The 25,034-nt window shown below is 39.0% G+C and overlaps 1 protein-coding gene across 3 annotated transcripts; it reads right to left on the reverse strand.

Moving 5' to 3' along the window:
• Positions 1–2,298: 2,298 nt before the first annotated feature.
• Positions 2,299–24,620, reverse strand: rfx4 (regulatory factor X, 4). 3 transcript variants are annotated; one of them, XM_061035142.1, is made up of 18 exons: positions 24,378–24,620; positions 21,627–21,713; positions 21,315–21,375; positions 18,314–18,437; positions 16,312–16,373; positions 15,431–15,644; positions 14,870–14,947; positions 14,536–14,699; positions 13,786–13,886; positions 13,622–13,680; positions 13,348–13,492; positions 12,447–12,541; positions 11,810–11,927; positions 9,926–10,045; positions 8,082–8,243; positions 7,807–7,972; positions 7,588–7,726; positions 2,299–3,852 (listed from the first exon to the last, which is right to left on the reverse strand). In XM_061035142.1, exons 1-18 carry the CDS (start codon positions 24,418–24,420, stop codon positions 3,580–3,582), a joined length of 2,211 nt encoding a protein of 736 aa, XP_060891125.1. In that variant the 5' UTR covers positions 24,421–24,620; the 3' UTR covers positions 2,299–3,579. The 3 variants fall into 3 exon arrangements, with proteins under 3 accessions (XP_060891125.1, XP_060891126.1, XP_060891124.1); XM_061035143.1 differs by having other exon boundaries at positions 7,807–7,933; positions 8,082–8,246; positions 24,378–24,618; XM_061035141.1 differs by having other exon boundaries at positions 8,082–8,246; positions 24,378–24,618.
• Positions 24,621–25,034: the final 414 nt, after the last annotated feature.

A 25,034-nucleotide genomic window follows, 5' to 3' on the forward strand; every position in this document is an offset into this window, starting at 1 on the left:
AATTAATGAATGCTGCAGGTGAAGGTCTGTAAAAACAAACAAAAACAAAATGTTTACTTCAGAAAATAATGTAAATAAAAGAAAAAGTATAGAGAGACAATACAATACAGCAAAATGCACAAAACACTAAAAAAGAAAGTGTCTGTTAGGAAAAGTGTTTGTTCCTTTCTGATTTATCTGATTTAAAATCTTTTAGATTTATACACAATTCAATTCAAAAAACTTTATTTGTCCCCGAGGGGAAACTCAAAGGTACACAGAGCAGTAAATTAACAACAGTGCAAGTAGACGAAACATTTTAACCTAAATATAAAGTGTCAATTTAAATACAACTTAAAGCTTAAACTTAACTTAAAAATACAAAATATAAAGGAGTAGATATAATAATAATAATAATAATAATAATAATAATAATAATAATACATTTAATTTGTAACGCACTTTACATTTTTGCAAAAAAAATCTCAAAGTGCTACAGGAAGAAAAAATAGAAATAAAAACAAATTTAATCAACTAAGCAACTAACAAATCTAAAAGCACAAGCAGAAGGCTAAATGTTAAAAAGGTTTTTAGGGCCCTTTTAAAAGCATCAGCAAACTGTGGAGCCCTCAGCTGCTCGGGGAGAGCGTTCCACAGACTGGGAGCAGAGGAGCAGAAGGCCCGGTCACCCATGGTGTGGAGTTTAGTCCTGGGGGGGATGAAGGAGGTTTGTGTTTCCAGAGAGGAGGCTTCATGTGGACAGTGATCGGACTAACAGATGTAAACAGAACTATGTGCAGTAAACGAGAAATATATATATATATATATCTATACAGAGCTATCATCATTTTTAATGTCAGTAACTGGTATCATGATTTGATGCCTCGCAAAAGTATTTACAGCCCTGTAACATTTTTCCATATTGCAGGGTTACAACATCGAAAACAAGTGTTTTGTAGTCGATAATTGTCCCGTATTAAGCTCCACTCATGCTGTTTTCAATCCTGAACACTTCCCCAGTACAATGATGATGAAAAAAATACCACAAACTTGATACTGCCATATCTGTTTTTCACTGCGGAGGGGGAGGTGAATCACACCAAGGGTTCGGTTGAGGAATCGATACAGCATAATATCTTGATATTTTATGTGGCGATATCATATCAACTCATGGCCTGGCAAGTATTGATATTTTTATTATGTTAATAGCAAATATGCAAATTGCTAAAAGGGTTGCACAATTTATTTTGAAAAAGTTGCATTGTTAAAATTACTGCAGTTGTTCAGGCGTCCATACATGCTCACAAGTGTTACAACTAAAATACAAACAGTTGAGATCATGAGGTATTTACAGGGTTTTACTTTTATCACAGTGTTGGTCAGTCTGTGGGCTTGATTCCCCTTGTGTAGAAATACAATTTTAATTTCTTCTTCTTTGACAAAACAGATTTAGCAATTTTATTGTATCGCAATTCTCAGCATATCACAAAATGTTTAAAATCGCAATTATATTGTATTTTGACTCAAGTATCGTGATAACATTTTATCGTGGGGCCTCTGGTTTTTAGTTGCATTTCACACAGAACCCATTTTTAGAAAGAGAGAGAGCAGAATGAACTAGTTTTATTCATTTACATATATTTGCTTTTTAATTAAAAATCATAGCCGATATATCCTTACATAAACATGTTGTATACATAAAGCACTAACCTGTTTGTTTTTGTTATAAGGTAGTACTTATTTTGACCACTCTATAATCTGTGTGTTGTTGATCTGTCAGTACACACACAGCTGACACAGATGTCCTGGACAACCACGATCAGCAATCTCCTTCTGAAATCTCCAGCGGATATTGATATTGACACTCAGGTCAGGTGATTAAATCGCATTAGTGGCTCCTCATTTTATCATCTTTTCTGTTAACATGGTTTCTGTATTCAAAGAGTTACTTGTGAATCCTGCAGGATTTTGTGGAGACAACACAGAGGATCTATGTTCCAATAAACACAAACCTCAGCAGGGGTCAGAGGTCAAAGGTTACGGGACTGAGGTGCAATGACCCCTGCACAGCATGACACTCTCTCTATAGAAATGTAATTCTTTCTGCAGTGTGAGCCCTGTGTTACCAGCCCAACCCCCCCTGCTGTGCAGTCACCACACGGAGAGATCAGTTAAGACCCAGCTCCAAAAAAACTTCTCAAACACCAAAATATTAACGGGAAAATCTGAGGGGAATCGTTAGGAGAAAATCTATGCATTTTGTTAAATAGAATGCCCAAATATATTTGGCAATTAAGTGAAATCAACCTTAAAAAAATGTTGTTTTAATGAATAACAGCTGCCCTACAACACGCACAGAAAGTAGGGAAAAGGGCAAAATATAATGGAGAGTAATTCTAGCATGAGCTCCAGTGCTGACATTGATTATGATTTTAAATAAAATGAAGAATGTTTTTTATACTTTTCTGAATATTTGGACATTCCTGTGAACTCTGAGACTTGAACGGTGAAGACAGAAAAAAAAACAAGGAAGACAATTTGACACAGACAACGCACTGTTGTAAATTGTGACATTTTTTTTATGTGGCATTATTTTCCCCACATACACATCAGGTTTCCACTGTGATACTCGAACAGTCACCACAGACAGTTTCCAGTGCTTTTTATTTACAAAAAAGTGACTAGACTTCATGTTACTGTACACTTTGATATTTTTCCCTTTTATATAAATACCCATAGGGTAATAGGTCCTCAGTAGCTTTGAGTGCATCATAAAACACACAACCCTAGGTTAATGCGTCTTTTACTAACCATACAAAACAGAGAACAAAGTACCAATTGTAACATAGAAAATAAAGGATACACCATGTTACAAAGTTACAGAATACATACTTTATATATATATATATATAATAGCGCACAGTTGTTTTTCAGTCACAGCATTCAATCATTAAAAAGTATCCAAGGTGAAGACACCTGAACAGAGCATTCAGGGAGTTTTTGTGTCTCAGTGTTTTGCTTTGTGCCACAGTCTGTCTGTCTGTTCTGGCGTCCCAAAACAATATTAAGGCAGTACATTTAATCTACATCCTGCAGAAAACTAATGTGCTGTGATGCTGCTCAGTGCCGGAGCAACAGGAGGAGAAAGTGAAACAGTAAAGGCTTCAATGGCAGCTGCCAGCACACTGATCCTGCAGTCATAAAACAGACTGATGATCTGGGGCACTCACTTGTGAGGCTGACTGAGGGAAACTGGCAGAGGGGTACATTCCTTAAAACAAAGGCACAGATTGACCAGCATTGCACTCATGATTTTGCTGCATGTTTTTAACAATCTACATGATTTGAAGGGATATTTTACCCCCCGCAGTGGGCAAAAACTTTGATTGTTGATTTGAAGAAATGGAATTAAATCTCTGCACAAACTATACAACAATCATCGAGGGGATTTTCAAATTGTCAGTACGTTCTTACCATGATTCCTAATACCTTGCATTGGTATGCTCCACTATATCTGCTCCTCCTTTTTTTTTTGATGCACATGATTGGAAGTGTTAAAAGACTTTGCATTCACAGATTGTAGTATGAAAGGCCATCCAGCTATTTGGCCCAGCCGGTGGTGGCCTCGCCGTTGATGTAGGCAAAGCCGGGGAAATGCTGCGAGTGTTCATACTCTGAGTTCCTGCGCGGGCCCAGTGGAGAGTACATGTCCCCAGAGGCGGCATAGCGGGATGAATGCATAGGCGGGCTGGTGTAACAGCTGTTAGCTGGCGACACATCTGTCCACCGGGGGGCGACAGGTGCGGGGTGCAGCCGAGGAGTGCTGCCCATCAAGCAAGGCTCCATTCGAGACATCTGGCCGTTGAGCTGGTACTGTAGAAAAGAAAAGAAGTTAGGGATCCATTTATCAATGAGACAAGCAAAAACTAATCAACTAACAGGTGAAGCCTCAACAAGTGATTATTACATATTTATCTCTTTGTTGTCTTGATTGTGTGTTAAAACCCAAACATTTTCACTCCCCTATAACAGGGGTTCTCAACCTTTTTTTTGGCCTGTGTACCCCCTTTCAGAATTTCTTTCAGCCAAGTACCCCCTTGTCCTGCCAAGAACATTTTTCAGGAAATAATTTGGGAAAAGAACGTGAATAAATCGATGCATGTGGTCTTCATGCATTCATACATAATGCAAGCTATACTATAAATGAATATCCTCACGTTGGAAATACTTTCCTTTTTTATGTTGACTAGAGAACATATGCTGTTAATTCATTTGTCTTTAATCAGTGTCAGGATTTTCCTAGAAATCATTATATTGGTTTGTTGTGGTGCAACTTTCTTTTAATGACAATTGTCACATACCCCTGGCAGTACTCCCACATACCCCTAGGGGTACACGTACCCCCCTTTGAGAAACACTGCCCTATTACATGGACCAAGAAACGCACCACTCAGCAGATTTTAGAAGGTAGAACCCTTTAAAGTCTTATGTTTGCTTGAAAATTTAATTGTTTCAGATTCCTTTTCTTTAAACTGACTCAACAATTTGCCCTTATTCTCATTGTATGATCAGATCATTGACAAATGTAAAGGTTTATATATGAAAAAAAGCTTAATGTGTGAAAACTGAGTCAGAAGGAATATTTAGAAATTCATTTATTTTCTTTAAATCTTTATTTTTTGGGGGGCTTTTTGTGCCTTTATTGTAGAGATAGGACAGTGGATAGAGTTGGAAATCAGGGAGAGAGAGAGTGGGGGAATGATTTGAGGGAAAGGAGCCACAGGTTGGATTTGACTCTGGGCCGCCCGCTTGGAGGACTACAGCCTCCGTACATGGGGCGCGTGAACTAACCACTGCACCACCAGCGCCCTGAACTTCATATTTCTTTTCATATTTCTTGTAGATTACATAAAGTGGGTTTTAAACCGGGACTTTTGCAACTGAACTTTACTTCATGATGAGGTGAATCTGATCATTGAAAGACTTCCACCAGGGGGTTTCTCCCAGGTTTTAAAGGACACTGCAGGAGTTTTTAGAAAAACATGTATTTGTACAAGTTCTCTAAATTAACCAGTTTAACTGAATATATACAATAATATTCTTCAAATGTTTATTCCCTTCAACGAGTTAGAGCAGAAAAATGATACGACTCAGATCTCTAAGTTAAAAAAATGAAGGGGCAGCAGAAGCTTTTTTAGTTTAGCTTATCATAAAGAACAGCTTCAACCAAGAAAACAAAAACGGGCAGAAAAAAACTATAAAAATATGTTTTCAGAAGGAGAAGGCAAACAAGATATAATGTGTAAATAACTGAGCTTTCAGGCTGCTTTGAGGCAGACTTTGTTATCTTTGGTCAGGCTAGTTTGTTTTCCTCTTTTAAAACCTTACAGTTAATGAAAATGTTTATGAGAGCAGAGATAATTCTATAATATGCAGAATAAATTAGATTAAAGTATCAAACTATATCTTTAACAAGGGTCCAAATGCTGGTCTAGCCACAACGTCGGGATTAGTATTATTTCTTGGTCTTTTTTTGTCTTTATTGGGGAGGAGAGTGAGGTGATGATTTGGAAAAAGAGAAAGGGTTGGAATCAAACCTTGACCACTGTGGTTAAGTTTCAGCCTCTCTCATGGGACTCATGCTCTACCAGGTGAGCGACAGCAAGTTGTCACATTTTAAAATACTGATTAAGAAAATATGTGAAAAATCAAATATGATCTTTTAATGACACTATCTTCAGATCTGCAGAGGACCTGACCTCTGTGTCCTCACAGGTAGCTATACCGTGTTGATATCTGATTTGATGTTATGGAAGTCCTGTGTGCTGGGACTCAGCTGACCCTGCCAATGGTAATTTCCTGTCAGGGGAAATTGCCTCACAAGTTTTACCACAGTTGACAAATTAGAAAATTAAGCCACTTAAGCCACAAAAATTAGGAATCCTCTGAAAAAGTGTTTTTTCCTGTTATTTTAGTTGCCTGTGGAGACTGAACTCAAACATGCTAAAACAAAGTTAAACAGATGGGATCAGACAACTGTTTCTGTTCATCTCCGACACGTCCTCAGCCTCTAACACGGACAGAGCAGAGGCATTGTTCCCCATTTATCTCAGACAAAAAAAAAGTGGAAGTAGGACCCTTTTCACACTATAAATAAACACCACAGTAGCATCCATTATGAGGGATCGCGGCGTGGAAAAAGACAGTCAGTGCAGGTCAGAGAGCAGAACAGACGGCTCAGCCGCCTCTTGTTCTGAGGCAGAAAAGACACCATTGAATAACAATATTTTAATAAACGCCCCCTTTCCCCGCTCTGTGGCTGCTGGCTAACACACATGAAGAGACTATTGAGAGCTGGAAAGAGGAGTAACAGAGGAGGGCCCCTCCTGGCCCCGGCCGAGCCACCTTTCACTGCCTGCTTCCGCTGCGTTGAGAGGGGGATTCTGGGACTTTTTAGAAACCCTGCTACCACTGAGGCCCGGCTGATCTCCTCCCACTATAAAGCCAGCAGAAGTTGGAGGGCCCTTGACAGGAAATTACCATCAAAAGAGTAAACCAGCACCAGGCGCTGCACAAGCTGCAACATTAGGAACGGCTTCTCTTCTTAATGTTTCCTTTTTCTCATATTTCAATCGTTCATTATTCAATTTAAAGGACAGTTCAGGGGTTAAGAGGCTGATTTGAAGGTATCCTCATCCATATATGTATCATCTACATGTTTATGTAGATATTATATTTTGAAGAAAAAGAGGATTTTCTGCCACAAACAGAGTGAAAGGCTTAGAAGAGGTCAAAATGCTCCAGCAACACTTGTAGTAAGAAGATCAACTTTATTAACAATTTAGACCTGATTGGTCTAAATTGTTAATAAAGTATATTTTGACACACATGTGACATTCTCCTTTTACTTCTTACAATGTCAACTGCCAACAAACAGTTTAACACTGCTCTGTATAGTAGACACACTCTTTAGTTACAGTTGCACACACACACACGTTTGGTTACTTAAACACACATTACTGTAAAAAAGCATCAACTCCATTTGTTTTTTTGACTTATGTGACACTGAATTGATCCTCCCTCATGATGGACATCAGCTGCTTTCACTTATTAATTTAGCATTTTTGTCAAGTTAAGTTTGAGAAACTTGAACTTTATTTATGGCATTTTACACGGCCTCACAAAATATACTTCACTGTACCACAGAAAACTTCTAAACTTTCTGTAAAGGAGTTCATATTTGTCTTTTTCGTGCCAAACTACAATCTAAAGTCAAACTTGGACGTTATAGATTTCTAATAAAAACCCAAACCCAGAAGTTCTCTAAATGTTCTGACGTCAGGTTATCTATCATCATTTTTTTTTTTTTTTTTTAGATTTATTTTTGGGCTTTTTGTGCCTTTAATTGAGAGGTAGGACAGTGGATAGAGTCAGAAATGGGAGAGAGAGAGAGTGGGGAATGACATGCGGGAAAGGAGCCACAGGCTGGATTCGAACCCGGGCCGACCGCTTTGAGGACTACAGCCTCCATACATAAAATGTCTTCCCCAACATTGAAATTAATTTAACATTTCAACATTTAGCTCTTCTCGGTTGAGGAGGACTGACCTGTGCGGACGAGCGGTGGTAGGCCGAGTAGTGGAGAGGCGGTGGGATCGTTGACTCGTGGGTCAGACTTGGATACTGGCTCTGGATGGAGTGAGGATGCTGGTTGGTGTAGCTGCCGTAGTTGTAGCTACCTGTGTACCTGGAGAGAGGAGGAAAGTCACAAAGTTGTCTCCAAATGTTTCCAAAATGTCTTGATTGAAATCCTGAAATGATAATTACCCATGCTCCTCTCTGTGCGTGTAGACGGGCATCCTGTGGGCGGAGGAGGGAGGGGGCACTGGAGCGCTGTTCCTCATACAGGACAGCTGCTGGCCGGCCTCTGGAGCGGAGCCGCCTGCTGTTGTCACTGTGTATGTAAGGGACCAGGTATATGACTGAACAGCGCCTGGCAGACACATGTACACACACAGAGACACACACGTGTTGGCCCAGAGGAGCTACGTGCTTCTATTTGTTTGAAGGTATCTGAAATGCGACTGTGAGGCCCAGCTCACCTGTGGTGGTCGGGGTGACTCCGTTGTACTCGGGGGACACGGCTGCTGTGGGGGAACTGGCCGAGGAAACGCCAACAGAGTGGACCGAGCGGGCGGGAGAGAAGGACGCCGGAGACGGGGAGGCCGGGGTGTTCTCTGTCGACGGGAATTCCTCCTCTCTCTCTGCTGAGACGTTTCAGAAGAACAGAAGAGTCATCATCATCATCTTTATTGCCAGACTCAGGAGTCCATTAGAAAACATTTAAAAAAAAAAGCAAAATAAAAACACATCCAGACAGACAAAACATCACCAATATTATAAAAGACAACTGTACCAGTGTTGCCACAAGGATGACTGGTATCGCACAGAACTATGACTGGGATTTGTCAACAACATAATAATGGAATTCTGAGAATCCTTCAATCGGCAGATAAATTTGTACATGAAGTTTCTCACAAGAGCCTGAAAAGTGTTAACTCCTGCATTACAAAATGACTCACTAGCACTCGTCCATCGAGGTTTTTTAAACAGTATTCTCAGGGAGTCATAATATGCAACTTCAAGCTTTTGTAAGCTTGCCTTTTTGCAGTCATCACAACGTTTTGGGTCAGGAGGCAAACAAATAAAATGAACATCTTTATTGAGAGGGTTTATCTCTTTTTGAGTCCTGTCTAAACATGTTCCAAGTAAAACACCTTTAAGAGGGCAGAGCTTGTGTTCTGTGTGAACAAAGTCATGTGATAACACCAGCCGAATCAAGAAAAAGCAAAAGTGGACTGTGAATGTTTCTTTTCATCTTCATTCTTTGAGACAAAAGATGTTGCTGAAAAGCACTCTATCTCTTGTTGAGATCGAGTGCTTTTCAGCGATATCTTTTGTTATAAAGGGATGTAATGTTCTACTGTTTTTATAAAGATTTGGATAGGTTTCTGCATTTTGATGTACGGTAGGTAAACGTCACATTTATACCGCACTACTTAAAGGCTTTATATGTGATTTTTTTGATCCAGCAGATGTCGCCCTTGAGCACCAGCATGAAACCAAAACAACTCGCGCTGCATTGTTGTGTTAGCATGCTAATGCTAGCGATCTTTATTATGCTCGTATCTTCACACTGCATGTAAATTTACCTGAAATGAGCGTGATCTAGAAACACAGTTAATCAGTGAGTACAGTATGTTATTCTTCTTTTCTCTAGTCCCTCAATTAAACAACTTTTATACACGAGGGGAGGAGTCAGCCGGCCGTCCAGGCGATGTAAACAAAGTGAAGATAGGACTCTGAAAACTCTGAAAACATCACAGACAGTGGGACTCGGGTGTTAGACCCATTGTAGACAGTCATGACTCACAGAGTTATTTTCAGAGGAGATACTTGATTTATATTATATTTAAGTTTTAAAAATCACATATAAAGACTTTAAGAGAGAAAGTCATGTCACTCATGTGCTGTAATCTTACAATCACAGAATATCTCATGTTTTCAGATGTGTTTTCTTGCTGATGAATCAATATTTTGCTCTAAACATGGTGTGCCTCATGACTCTGGAAAGAAAGTAAGTACTTAATTTTTTTAGTTTGTTCTTGGTTTAGTTTCTTGAGAGTGGGATGACTTGTCAAGTCCAACATGATGCCGTCTCAACCGACCAAGTCCAAGAAGTAAAAGGTTTAGATGAAAAGACACCACTGAATGTTTTTCAGCTCCAAAAAGCAGTTAAGAACTATTAAAACAAATGATAAAACATCGTTCTATCATCACTGACACTTTTCTTATTTAACAACTTCATTTCTGCACAAGATGTTTTTGCAGCTTCTCCATCATCGCAAACAATTCGATCGACCTCCTCCAGGTAGTTGTCTCTCACCTGTGCTGCCTTCCCCCTTCATGGCCCTCATGAGCTCATTGGCCCTCTCCTGGCAGTGCAGGGACTCCAGCAGGTAGAGCACGTAATCATCAAACATGAGGTGGATCAGGTGGAAGGACCCTGCACGCAGCCAGACATGAAGAGGTGTTATTTTAGAAACAAACACTGGAAGACGAAAGTGACAAATTCAAAAGGTTGAAAAAACAAACAAAAAGGACATAGATGGGGCGCTGGTGGCGCAGTGGTTAGTGCGCGCGCCCCATGTACGGAGGCTGTAGTCCTCCAAGCGGGCAACCCAGGTTCAAATCCCACCTGTGGCTCCTTTCCCGCATGTCATTCCCTACTCTCTCTCTCTCTCTCTCTCCATGATTTCAGACTCTATCCACTGTCCTGTCTCTCCATTAAAGGCTCAAAAAGCCCAAAAATAAATCTTGAAAAAAAAAAAAGGACACAGATGACGACGATCTGGAGAGTTTCTAAAAGCATCTGAGTGATGACATCATATCCTGCAGGCTGACAGGACTGCAGCTGTTATTAGAAAAAAGGACCAAGAGTAATTTTTCCGTGTGCAGAGTCGGTGCCAGAAGTATATCCGCTGACCCCGGGGGTCATGCAGAAGATGGGACCTTGGCATGTGGGGCGGCGTCACAATTGTGGCCATTGTGCCGACTGCTGCCGCCGCCGTGCGCATAATAAACACTTGTGGCTATTCAGGGGGAGTGCGGGGGGGGGGGGGGGGGGGGGGGGGGGGGGCGTATTACTGACCAGTCATAAAATGTAAAAAAAAAAAGACAGGCAAACACATCGGGAGAGGGGAGGAGCAGCTTTTGTTAATTAGTTGTTTGTGCACAGAGACCTGCTTTATCAAAACACCGCAACCAGCTGTGTCTTTGAGATTCACAGACACAGACACAAGGAGAGGAAAGAGAAGCCATTTTCTTTCTTTTCTTTCTTTTACAACTCTTCACTTATTGCTAACCTCTGTCATGCACAACAAGCTGTTACAGCAGCCATTTTACTTTCACTCCTCTCTTCCTTTACTCCTTCTTCTTTTGGACTTTAATGTCATACTTTGGAGGAATCTTTAAAAAATGAAGCTTTTTGTGTTGAATCAGTTTACCAGTGTGCACCAGCTTTTTTTCTTTTCAGGGAAGCCCTTGACAACTTTTTAAGAGTTGGGGATTTGTAATTTTTTTTTAAATTTTATTTCTAAAACAAGTTATAAGAAAATATTCATGCTGCTCAGCTCAGGTTGTTCCATTGATGTTCAATCATCAAGAGTTCAAACATTTTGCCTTTCAAACTGCTAAATCCTGCCTGTTATGAAGCAGCATGAAAACAAAGATATTTGAGTTAGATTCAGAGAAGCCTTTTAGCTTATATTATGTTTAATGTTTAACTTTGTACATTGAGAGCACAGTTACTGAAGACAACTTCTGTGTGTGTGTAAGAATATGTGGCCAATAAAGTTGATTCTATTCTATAAATTACAACTATAGAAAACAGGAAGGTTTTGTTTGTTTTGGTCAAATGGTGCACAACAGTTGAAGTGATTTTATCACCCTGTTTTGTATGGTCTCTTGAATGATATTACAAAGTGACATCACTTGTCTTCATCTTACCATTCTCTCCACATACTGTCTCAATTCCCTGCAGTTTACTTCATCATTCATTTTGTACTGTTTTTATTTATCTTACCTAATCTATTCTGTTTAATGTGTATTTTGTATGATCTTGTCTGTGCTGCTGCAACGCCCTAATTTCCCCTCTGGGGATCAATAAAGTATTATCCTATCCCATCCTATTCATATCCTCTTTGTAAACTCCTTCAGTTTTTGCTGTGTGTTGCATTGAGGAAGAATGACAAAGCATGAAGCAGCTCACCGAAGCTGGGCGCGCTGTGGAGGGTCATATCCCGGATGACTCTGGTACCAAAACACGACCACATCAGCAGGAACTGTTGGGCCACCTTCTTCAGACACCCGGGCCTCTTCCCTGCCACCTAGAGAGAGAACATTTCCATGAGAAAAGAGTGGGGGGGAAGGGGAAGGGGGTCGGGAAACCGGGTAGAATTAACCCCTGGGTCCACATTTGGGGCTTAACCCCGCAGGAACGCAAAACATGTCAACAAGTCAACTATTTAATTTGCCCCTCGGGGACACGCCTTCACCATTGAACTATTGTCTGGCCAGTTCCAAGACGTTGCCGGGGCAACCAAATTTTACAAGCCAATATCTGGCACATAATGGGACGCAAATGGGAAGCTTGAAGACATCATTAACTGGGGAGGATCGCGACGTAAAGAGGGCACAGAGCGGAGTGGCCTGCACCAGCAGTTGTCTCCCGAGGGGCAAAAATAATCAAACTTGTGCGGCGCAAACATTCCAAACGTTTAATAAAAACCACTGCCTATAATCACATTAATATATACAACAGCATCTGAAGAACTTGAACGTTTACTTTTGCAAATGTTGAGTCTGACAAGGTTTTACCACCAATGATTGAAAAGTTGCTCACTGACCTTGACGACACAGCGGTCCACCATCGAGTCCAACCACTCGATGTACGCCTCGATGGGAGACTGCTCCTCCAGCAGACGGTCAAACTCTTGATATACTGTTGACGGCAGAGGGGAACAGGTCTTGGTCAATTTTTGCAAACTTCATATTAAAACATCAACTTCTTCATATCTGTGACCTGTGATCCCTTCAGGAGTGAAGCTGGGGGGTGAATCAGAGATGCTCCACAGCGTGTTTTTAGTCCAAAGTGAACGTGTTTAACCTTTTTGATCTTCATCATTAGTTCTTTGACTCTACTGGTCGTGGGAATTACTGTCTCTCTGTGTGTTGTTTCTTAAGAAGTAGGGTGCATTTCTCCGTCTGTTTGAGTAGAATCAGCCTGGATGTTTATGACTTACAGTGGATGATAAGCTGCCTGTGCTCCTCTTTAAATTCATACTTTAGAGGAATCCTTAAAAACTGAAGCTTGTTTGTGTTGACTCACTTTACCAGTGTGCACCAGCTTTGGCTGTCAAGGAGGTTAGTGGAAATAAATGCAGAAATGGGACGCCCTTGAGAACTTTTTAAGAGTATGGATTTGTAATTTTTTAAAATTTTATTTCTAAAAGAATATATTCATGCTGCTCAGCTCAGGTTATTTTTTATGCATAAGAAACGTTGGTCCAGTGGTGTTCAATCATCGAGATTTCAAACATTTTGAAGCGGGGGAGGGGGGGTGAATCAGAGATGCTCCACAGGGTGTTTTTAGTCCAAAGTGAACGTGTTTAACCTTTTGATCTTCATCTTTGACTCGACCGGTCGTGGGAATTACTGTCTCTCTGTGTGTTGTTTCTTAAGAAGTAGGGTGCATTTCTCCGTCTGTTTGCTGCTTGTGTTTGAGTAGAATGAATGTTTATGACTTACAGTGGATGATAAGCTGCCTGTGCTCCTCTTGTGAGTCCTCCATGGTGTAAAGTGTCTGCTTGGTGATGCTGTTCAAGTCCACATTCCTCCAGTCCTCCAGCATTTGAAAGGTGATGTCAGCACTGTTTATCACCGTCCGTGATGCCTGGGGAAAGATAAATCAACAATATTATTACTCACACAAGCATATACCCATGTTCCTTATCTGCTGTGTTTGTTCATATGGATTTTTATTATTAAAAAAAAAAAAAAACATTGGGTACAGAACACGAACCTGACAGAGGTGGTTTAATGAAGTTTGCCGCTTGAGAATCTGAGAAAATCTCCTGGACACTGAAAACAATAAAAAAAAAAAAAAAAAAAAGAGAGAAACATATTCAAACTTTCTGTGAAAAAAACAAAACATGAGATGGGATGAGAGCGGGATTGAATACGTACGTTCAAATTTGATGTTCCTCAGGTTTTCAGGGAGGTCGTGAAGTGCTATTTTTAGCCACTCATCGAGCTGTTTGGCAAATTTTCGGATAACCTGAGTCAAACTGTTTGTGTGGAGGAAAAAACACAGGAACAATATTTGTTTATCACATTAATGTTATTATTTCCTTTTTAAACAAAAATCTTATCCTGCTTTCTTTAAACAACCAAATGTATCACTCATTTAGAATCTTTGCCGTGTGAAATGTAAATACAGGCTGTTTCAGCAGTGAGAGGTTTCAGGCATTACACGTAAAGTCGATGGAAATATTCAGTTGTGTTGTGAAAGATCTTGTTCTTTTTTGTAGCTCATAAAGAGACATCAGTTTTAACATCAGTCCGTTCAACTTCCTCACAGGAGCGTCGAGTAATTTCAATCATCATATGATTAATAAGAACAAAAAAAGAAAGTCTGCTTAACTCACTGAACTAAATGATAAACCCAGACTACAGTGTTAGTGAAGAAGCTTGAATGCTCACTCAAAATGAGCGCAAACTAACCTTTTTTTTTATCCAACCCACAAAACACAAAAAAATAATCAAACTTCTGCTGCACAAGCCCTTCAAACAATGACCCAAACCTCTGCCTAGAATCTAACAAACATCATCTGAGGATTTCCTATATGCTGAATCAGGCGAGGTGTTAACACGCCAGCCTATCCAGTTTTAGTGACATCACATTTTCTCTTTTGAAGGTTTACAACACGTGCTCACCTATCAGGCAGTGCTTGCAGGACGGTGGGCATCAGCACCCCAGAGATGGCCTTGTAGAGGATGGAGTCACAAACACCCACTATGTTCACTACTGTGGCGGAGCCGAGGACGGGGAGCATGTGGGGGGGCATGCCCTGCCAGAAGTGCAGCAAGAAGCTCTGCACCTGAATGCACCACACACACACACACAACAATGTTCAATATTACAAGAATTACACATTTCAGCTGCAGGAATTAGGTACGTGCAAAGTTTTTTGTTGAGATAGATTCTGGTTTTTGGCTGAAACTGACTTTAATGTGTAAAAAAAGTTTAGATGAAAAGAAGAAAGCTTGCCTCATCAAAGTTGGCTCTTATAACAGTGTCCAGTATCCTCTGACAGTGCGTTCTGTACATCATGATGAAAGTCGACACCTGTGGATAACAGCAGAGTTTTTATGTTGCATCACAAACTTCGATGTGTTTTTTTTTCTTATTTGGAAAAACTGAAAAAAAGAAAGTGGTGGAAAAACAAGAAAATAAATCTTGTGCAAAGCATGTGAAGCAATAAATACATGTAACAGGTCTAGGCTGGAGCTGGAGTACTATAAAGCATGCTTTAGAGATCAGCAGAACACAAACCATTTAAAATCATGGCCCCTCTTTAAAAGCCGGACAGCTAGTGCCTGTCCTTTGTCCAGTGCTAGATCTTATTATCTCCCCCCAAAAGATTAAGAGTTAGTGAGGAGCCAGCATATAAATCCTCAAGGTCCTTCTCTAAATGCAAACCCCAGAGAAGGTCCCGGGGCAGATAAAAGGCTGGAGCCGGAGGGGGGGCTGAAGATGGTGAGATGGTTTAGTAGAGGTAGGAGCAGGGAGGGGTTGTAAAGGATGGACTTTTTTAAAACTTCTGTTTACCCTCTCTTCTGGCAGGCTGGCAGGCAAATTTAGGTCTTTGACATTTGGAAACTCTGGCAGGAGCGTCCCCAGTTTGGAGCGTGGTGAATACGCCACTGTCTGCTTGGTGACCTCTTTCTTCCCCGTCTCGTTCACCCACGCCGCTCCCTTTTTGGAGTACATCACGTCATAGTACTGAGAGGTCTCTTTCACCGCTATGCCGTAGTAATGGTACCTGAGGTGGAACGAGAGAATGGGATCGTGTAAAGGACAAGAAGGATCATCTAGAGACGATGGAAAACTGTGAACAAAGACAGTTAAATTAAAAAAAATAAAAAAAAGCAAAAAAATTCAGAATTATTTTATTTTTTAAATGTTTTTTAAGAAATACATTCATGAGGTGAGTGGACACTGGATTTGCCTGGATGACTGGTGATGCTCTTTTTCCGGACTCAAAATAAACAAAACTGGAAGAACATTTGTTTTTATTTTTACTAATGTTGCTATGCTGGTGTATTCACCTGTCCACTCCAAATAAAGATACAATAAAAAAAAGAAATAAAAAGAAATACATTAATTAAAAAATAAAAACACTGAATTGATTATAAATCTGTTGGTTTAAATTAAAAGGGTCTCAAGTTATATTCATCTTTTATTTTAAACTTTTTTTAAAAATCTCATCAAAATGTGCACATAGCCGAACATTTCAGATTTTTCAAATATAAAATGTAACCAACACTTTGCTTCAGGATAAAAAAGTACAGATTTTTTTTGTAGAATTGCCTGATAAAAATTTAAGAAATATGGAACTTTGGTATTTTAACATTTGTGTTACCAAGTGTTATGTTTCTGCATGTTTAGTTTTATCTGTAGGGTTTTGTGAATATGAGAAAACCTCTTACTTAGACTGCCCTCTGGTCCCCAGTCTTCTGGTAGTTAACGCTGGAAACTGTTGTCTTATGATCTATTCATTAGAGAAGAAGAAGAAGAAGAAGAAGAAGAAGAAGTCATCAGCGGGCTGTTTGTTACTACAAAAAAATACTTTAAATTTTTTTTACTGTCAACCTAAATTTATCTCCGAACAGTAAAAGAAAAACAGACGAGATTAAACAGCTACTGTGTGAGGGTTAATACTTGAAATATAGCAGAAAAGGGATTGTTTTACTTTAGAGTCTAACACATAGTAAATACATTAAACTGAAAAAACAGAACTTGTACAACATCTTCAGTCCAAAGTTTGTCTGGAGAAAAAATGAGGGGAAATAAAGCGCCTTCCATGTACGACAATCAGGGCTATTACTTTTATTTGTTCTTTTTTTTTTATTTTTTTTTTAGCAACAGCCTCCCTTCATCTATCCTCCCTCCTTTCCTTTCCTCCCCTCTCTCTCTCCTTCTTCCTTTCCTCTCTCTTTTTTTGTTCCAAAGAGATTGGCTCCCTGGTCCAGCTCCTGGTGCAGAAACTTTAGCAAACAGTGTAGCTCTCTATTGTGTGGGATGAAAAAAGAGGCCAAGCTGTGAAGTTTCTGTCAGGACCCGCTTGATAAATGAGCAGACAGGGAGGCAGTCCGGGCCCTCTCGCGTTTTTTTGTCCTGAATCAATGAAGCCTTCCTAAAGGACACCCCACACCGCTCCAGCCACTGATCTAACATTCCGCAACATCTCACCCTTCCAAATTTCCTTTAATTACACATTAATCCAGGCCCCTTCTCTTTTTCAATATCTTCCGACAGGAGCTGCAGAGAGGGGCGGGGGTGGGCCGAGGTTGGGGTGGGGGGGCTGGGGCCGGAGGATGGCTGGGGGTAGGAAGGCTGAGGAACTTCTTGGGGTTGTGGGAACAGAGGAAGGCACATCTCCTCGGGGTTATGTGCTCAGTGAACGGCCGCAGAGCTTTGCTTGCTTCACACTGTGCTGACGTTGATATTACTTCAACAGAAGCCAGAGATGCTTCAGCACAGAAACTAACCCAGGCATGACATGATCAGAGTTATGCTTATGGCTTTTTTTTTTTTTTTAGAGTCTAACACATAGTAAATACATTAAACTGAAAAAGCAGAACTTGTACAACATCTTCAGTCCAAAGTTTGTCTGGAGAAAAAATGAGGGGAAATATAGCGCCTTCCATGTACGACAATCAGGGCTATTACTTTTATTTATTCTTTTTTTTTTTTTACCCTCATACCTGACAGAACTCATCCATCTCTCGACTGGGCGTTACCAGACACGTTCCTCAAGACGTTTACTGTTGAATGTTCCTCGAGTCAGAACTGGGAAAATCAGCTTTTTCTTATTCTGCACCGGACTCTTGGAACAACATGCAGCATCTTCTTGAGGGAAATTAACTTTTACCTTTTGGGCATGTTAGAAACCGTAATTTAAGCCTCCCAGTTAAGTTTTGTACTCGCTTAATTATCTTAGTACATTTTAGACTTTTGTAGACTGATTTTAGCAGTCTTGTATTTATCTGTCCCCTGTTTTTCTTTTTGATTTAATGTCTGTTTTCTAATTATTTCTGTAATGACTCGATGTCATTGTAAATGAGGGTTGCCCCTCAATGATCTGTCGAGTATAAATAAAGGTTGAATTAGGAATGGGACATCCCAATGTTGTTTTTAATCTTATTCTATTTAGTATGTCACTCTAAACTTACAGTGCACATGTAAATTAAAACCCTTAAAAAGGGGAAAATGATCAATATTCATGACGGGTACTCAGCTTATTTTTTAAAGAAGAACTACATCATTTACCAAACATCTTGCAGAAGTACTCTGACTACAGATGTTACCTACTTAACTTACAGTAAACCTCCATGGGTTTTAAAGACATTTGTAGATTTTAAGGGACACAAACTGGACATGTGGGAAACTGATGAGCTGACTCCTTCCTCGCTGACGTTTGAATCTTACCTTTCCAAAGCTGGCTGCGTTCACAGGCTGAGTATCGTGCTTCTCGCTGAAGTCCAGGTAATGCATATAGAGGGCACTTCGGGGGATACACACTCCTTCGGCTATCTCGTAGTTCTCTTCTAGCCTGTGAATGAAAACGGGAATGATCAGGGCAAAAAATAATATCCAGTATGAACGTTTGAGCATTGCTAATATGTTTATATAAAGATAAAAATCACAACTTTAAACAGACCTCTCCTGATAATGTGATTGTACAGTGTGTACTTAACATTTCAGGACAGCACACCAAAATCTTACATTTCCACTCTTTTACTCCAATAAAAAGAGACTCTTCAGCCTTTGTATTTGTCAGTGTCTCTAAATTGAATCAAGAATGATGTAGCTCTCGATTGTTAAATCTTTCAACTGCCCAAAAGGTCCCTCTGCTTTGTGGTGGCCCCCAGGGTTCTTTTCTTAGCACCCTTTATTTATTATCGGCTTCTGGGGAACATCAGACTTGGACATAATACAAATGTATCTTTTGAAAGAGGGTATTACATAACTCAATAAACATGTTATTTACTACGTCCTGTCTCGCTACGTGAACTAGATTTAAAAATATGTGGTATACATTTGGTAAATGTTTTTCTTTCACTTCCTTGATAAGCTTTTTTTCATTTACTTTTATTTTTGTGTTTTTTTTTTTCTGTAAACAAATTTGGAACTTTTTTGCTGCAAATACATTTCTGAATGTGAAAAGCTTCACACACATGATGATGTGTTTATTGGCTAGCTGGATAAACAGACAACCATCATATCATCACATTTTATCACATTGTAAGTTTACAACTCACAAAAACATCTAAAATTAAAATCCCGAAACAACAACAGACCAAAATAGTAGAATAAACCATCGGAACAGTGTTCTTGGTTTGGGATAAGATTTAACTGATTTTGTGGCACTCTTCAATTATCAAGGTAAGATTTATTTTATCATTGATGTTAATGAAACTCTTTTATTATTATTTTTTTTTTTAAACAAAATCACAATAAAGACTTCCGTTTACACATATCATTGATTTATACTTTAAAAAAAAAAGCTTAATTCAACAAGCAGATTCAGAAATAAATATCCTGTAAAAAAATAAAAAAGTGTGAAGTTATTTCTGACTGATTTACTATTTGGAAACATTTGTATCCACTACAGTTGTCCAAATATTTAAACAAACTCTTAAAGTCACTTATGAATCTCATATTGTGATCATAGGAGGAGCATTACATAGTTTAAATAAATGCGGTAACAATTCTTGAACATTTACCAGAATAGACCCTCATGGACCAGTTGACTTTTTGTGATGGTCAGAAAAGCAAACTGAAGTTAAAAGTCACACCAGATTATTTACAGAGTTTAAATCAGAGTTTAGAAGTTCAGCAAGCTACATGACAATTATGTTAAAAGTGTTTCCCATGCACCATGCCTTTCTGGGCATTTTGGAAACATATTTCTGGTAGCTGAATAATTTATTTTTGTGTAAAATACGGTATGAAACATCGATTAAGCCTGTACCTGTTTTATAAACCACAACGATAAAGTTTCAGCCAGAAAGATTTTTTCAGCTCTAAACTGTCTTCTTAAAAATACAGTTATGTTTTCAGTCAGTAAACTTTGTTTCTTACAGACATCACTTCAACACCGGTAAATTCCCTCCATGTTTAATCTATAATATTGTGGTTATAAAAGTATAAACCACTCTTAGTGCCTTTTAGAAATGTTAAATATGGGTCTAACCGTCCTTTTCAAACCTTTTTTTTTTCTTGTTTCCAAAATCTAAACTCATACTTAAAAAATAATCTCAATGATTGGTAATGATTGTTAATTTCTTTTTAAGTGGGAAACATACATTCTCATGTTTCTCTTCTTAAAGGTACATTGAATGTTTTGAAGTAAGGCACAGCGCTGTGCAATAAGCAGGCACAGATGAAGTCCATGTATGTGTGGGGTTTGTGTTTTATGTGTGTAGGAGATGACAGCTGCTCTTCTTCTTAAGCCACATGTGATAGACGTCCATGTTTGAATTAAAGTAAAACGACAAATTCAGAAGCAAAATTAAGATTTAAAATGATCGAATTCAACACTTCTAAATTACTTCTTATATTTAAAATAGAAACATTTAAACATGTGTAAAACAAAATGTAAAAACATCCCAAAATCAGGATGGCACTCATATGTGTGTTTCTGTTTAGCAATGGCAAAATAATAATCCTATCTTTTCCCCCGAAACAGAACTAAAAAAAACGATACCAGCTGGTGTTAACAGTGTAATCTGTGTTGCTCATCTTTATAAAAAACTAAAACTCATAAAAATAAAAAAATCCAACAGGCTCCACTAACTGTGTGCTTACCAGGATATTGTAAAAAAAAATAAAAAAGTGAGGTGTCCATTTTTTTTTAACTCTCTACAAATTGATGCCTGATATTTTTTTTTTAGCATTAATGTTTTATTCTATTTTACTAAAATATTAAGTGGACATAAAAGCTATTTTTAAACCTTTTGGGCGTCATTTGTTTGAGAAGATTAGCTTCATTCTGTTGCATTCATTTAACCCTCATGCATCACTATGGACATTTCTGTCCATTTGGTCAAATGTTTCCTCTTCACCTGCTCATCATTTTGTCTCTCTCTCTTGACATATTTTGGAATGCACATTTTATTTTTTTTAATAGATCAATAGAACACTGAAACATGTTTACCACCCTCTTAAGTCACTGAGGACAAAAATGTCCACTTACAAAAAACTGATATAAAAATAGAACAGATTGATATTTTACACAAAGGTCATTTTTGTCCTTAGTGACTTAAGAGGGTGGTAAATTAAACTGATGCCTGAGGGTTAAAAACATTTGCATTTGATTGAAACAGTTTGACTTCAAATGTGTTGAACGTTGTTTGACTCTCTTTTCTGACTCTTACTGTTTTGTATACGAGAGACAAGAAGAAAGGAAAAAAATCAGACAACTCACCATTCCAGAGTAGCCGGTGTCGAATGTGGTTTAGAGGCTCTGTTGTTTTCTTTTTCTTCATCTGCAACAACACATTTCAGATTGAAAGTTATTCAGGTAAAAGGAGACACAAAGAATGTGGCACCAATGAAAGTTTAAGTGCAAAGTGAAAACAACACATTGTTGTAAGTTTCAGTTACTAAAGGCTCGGTTGGGTTACATTCATCATACTAAACAAACATTATCTTTTGGCTCTTTTGAACCATGTCTGGGGGAAAACACCACACAACATTAGTGTTCCTCAGTGAAGCCTGAAGTGTTTGATGTGCTTACGTTCGTCGTTGGACATGTTCCCCAGAGACGTGTGACTCGAGTATCTCTTGCTCTCACTCTCGTTGAGACATCTTTCAATCCAACTCTCTAAAAAAAAAAAGACAATAGACCACAGATCAAAGACTGGGACAAAATATAAAGCTATTATCACAACGCTTAGGACTACAACATAAAATGATTGTGTTTATTTTTTTTTTATATTTAGTTTTAGTTTAGTTTAATCGTTTATTTGAATCAGGGTCAGTGTACAAAAAAAAACATTAGTCTCAGAAGAGAAGAGATGCTTTGGACCAGATTTAGCTAGCTAGCTAATTTCCATCTGTTGTCCCTGTTGTCATTTAACCTTTAAAATAACCCGGATAGTGCTTTGAGATTCAACATGTTTCAACAGTGTCCTGGCCAAGACGAGCAGCAGAACAGTAAACTCAAAGAGCAGCCTTACAAACATGATACAAGACGACTATGAGAGGTTAAAAGACATGAAATAACTCATGAAACGAGTATTTGTCAAACTACACCTCATCAAGAATGTGTTACAACTAGATGAGCCTGCCTCCAAATCGGTTTCATTTCATGCCTCTTAAAGTGATTTTGAATGAATTTGATGTTTTTTAAAACAGAAAAGATTTTGACATTTGGGAAGACTGATATTTTTTTAAGTTGCAGCAGCAGTTTTAAATTGTTGTTTGGCAAAGAAAACAATTCTTCAGCAGCTTTTCTGTTGCAACTGAATTAAAAAAAAAAAAAAAAAAGTTCTGGTTTGAACTCATTTTGTCTCTCAGCAGAAAAGAACCAAAGCTGTATTTACATAAACAGTGCAAATCACTGCCTATAGAGGACACTTTAAATGTCACTAATGTGACAGGCCGAGCTGACAACAATCGATTGTATGGGCAGCGGCGGTGGCGGCCATGGCTCTATTTGAGCTTTTTTCACCAGGACGGCAGGATTCCAGCTTTGTTCCCAGGGGAGTACGAGCGTACACACACTTGCTTAAAAGAGCCAGTGCACATTACTGAAGCAGTCTGCTGGAATAGAGTCCATTGTCCTTTTTTAATTTCTACTTAGAAATAGCTCAACTGGTGTTCTTTTAGTGAGCGAGCAGCAGCAAAACACCAAAGCTTTCATGTAGAAACAGCCTAATACATTCAGGGGAAATACATTCTGAATTCAATCATTCGTTCTTAAGAAAAGTATTTGACAACTGTTCAATTTAATTAACAAGTAAATCAAACAAGATCAATACAAGTAAAACCAAATACTTTAATTTACTATTTCTCTAATAAGCTTCTTCTTTGTTTTGAATTTTACATCCTCAGCAAACAAATAAACAACCAAGTATTTTTATATTTTAATTTTTCTAGTAATTTCAAGAATAAAACTGTTAAAGATTCCAACAATAAAGAAGTACTCCCTGCATATTTACTCCTGAGCAAACAGTGCTTCAGTAAATGTCCATAAAAGCTCTTCAAATACTATTTCAAACACTTTGTTTGTTTGTGTGTTTTTCTTTTTTTTTCTGCCATTTAAGGACAGTTAACATGTGTGACTATAGGACAGACTGTTGGCTGGACTACCTGTTGTTCCATGCGGACGACTCAGAGTAGGTCAGAGAGATTCATACGTTATTTACTCCTGAAGAGGAATAAACACTTTTTGGGCCCTCGGGACACAGACACGATTATTTTTTTTAATTTTTTTTGGTTTGTGCTCGGGAACAAATATAATCAGAAGGTAACTCTTGATGGGTTTTAATTTATTATGTATGCATTTGATGAGTTTCATGATACTGACTGATTTTAAGTTCTTTACAAGACAGTCAAATTATAAAAGGCCTTAAAGACAATTAAAAAAAACACACCTGTGCATGTGTTTCTTAAGGTTAAATCTAACACAGACATGTCTCATCATCCTTTCACAGCATTTGTTTTTCTATACTAAAATTAAAAAAGAAGCCAAAACAAGCAAACCCTGGGAATTAAAAACTGAACCCACTGAAGTGGAGCTAATTCTCCACAGAGGCTCGGATCTAAAGCTTCATTTGACACAGGAAAAGACAAGTTGGGGATCTAAATAATTGGATTAAATTTGATAAGCACCTAAAGTGGATGCTCACTCATTTATCAACACACATTCACAGTTACACTTCTCTTTTCTGCTCCAACAAACTCAAAATGTGATTTTAACCTTTAGTCATCTAAAAAATCCTAATTCATCAGTTTAACTGAACTGAACCACTTTGTTTTAGCAGTAAGAAAAAATGCTGCCTCATCTCTTCAATCTTTCAGTCAGAATATCTGGAAAAACAAAATAACACTTTAACCAGAGAATAAACCAAAAATATTCTACGCCTCCATTCAGTTTGAAAGTTCAGTAAACGCTCCAGTTTTCAAAATCTTTGTCTCAAAATACAGAAACAAAAAGCAGAAAGGAGCAGGTGCATAATATCCTCAAAAGTTTACCAGCATGTACGCCTGCCTATCTTCTAAATTTTGTTGAGTAGTTAAATTGACATAGAAATCCTTAAATAAACACAAACACAGTCATTCATTTAAAAAAAAAAAAAAAACCTCCACAGCAAACTAAAAAAGTCAAATCAAAGATAGAAAGGGTAATTCATCGGGACACTTTGATGAAATGACAGCAGAAAGTTTCCCGGCAGCAGCAGCAGAAGCTCGCACACCGCTCCTTAACAAAAAGTGAGATTTCTGAACAAATTAAAACGCGAGCAGAGTTTAAAACAGGACTGACCTGTGGAATCCATATCAGGCTCCTCCAGCAGCCCGCAATGCATCCTCTTCCCATCAAACGACTCTGGCTCCTCCAAGAAAATGGCTTAGTGCACGTTTTCCCCTCCTCAGCGGCTCACCCCTTTGCTCGCTCTGTGTTCCTGTGACCACTGCCCGTCACAGGAGATGTTGAGGAGGTTCGCCCACTGAGGGGTAGACTTGGCGGAGGAGAGGGTGGGGGGGAGGTGGGAAGCAGGGAGGAAAAGAGGATGGGGAGGAGGGGGGGGGGGGGGGGGGGGGCGGTAGAGACTCCAGAAATCCAGCGGGGGGAAAGCCAGACCCGTCAAAATGTTTGCTGATGTTTCATGGGAAAGGGGCTGATTTTATAGGAGCCCTGATGGGGACATGTCATTGATAGGCTTGGAAGGCTGATGAATGGCCCCAAGTCAGATGGGGATGTGGCAAGGCTCACTGGAAGTCTTTTGTGGGGCTGTTTTGAATAAGAAAAGCTCCCTCCCGAACGAAAAAAAAAAAGAGGCTTAGATCTACGCAGTCCTTACACTGTGGCCTCCCCGTCTTCCATTATGGCATTTAATACGTTTTTATACACCCCAGAGCTCCATATAAACATACATCCCTACACTAAGCGCTGCGCCTTCTCATTTTAACTCCCACTTTA

This window comes from Labrus mixtus, chromosome 4, assembly GCF_963584025.1.
Source record: "Labrus mixtus chromosome 4, fLabMix1.1, whole genome shotgun sequence".
Taxonomy (NCBI): domain Eukaryota; kingdom Metazoa; phylum Chordata; class Actinopteri; order Labriformes; family Labridae; genus Labrus; species Labrus mixtus.

Bases quoted from the DNA above. Each gene is read 5' to 3' on its own strand.
- rfx4 (XM_061035141.1), bottom strand. From the start codon at position 24,420: ATGCATTGCGGGCTGCTGGAGGAGCCTGATATGGATTCCACAG. The intron at 16,374-18,313 runs GTAAGATTCAAA...TCTAATGAATAG, and splicing joins ACGCAGCCAGCTTTGGAAAG to ATCATAAGACAACAGTTTCC. The intron at 7,727-7,806 runs GTAATTATCATT...TCCTCTCTCCAG, and splicing joins ACGCACAGAGAGGAGCATGG to GTACACAGGTAGCTACAACT.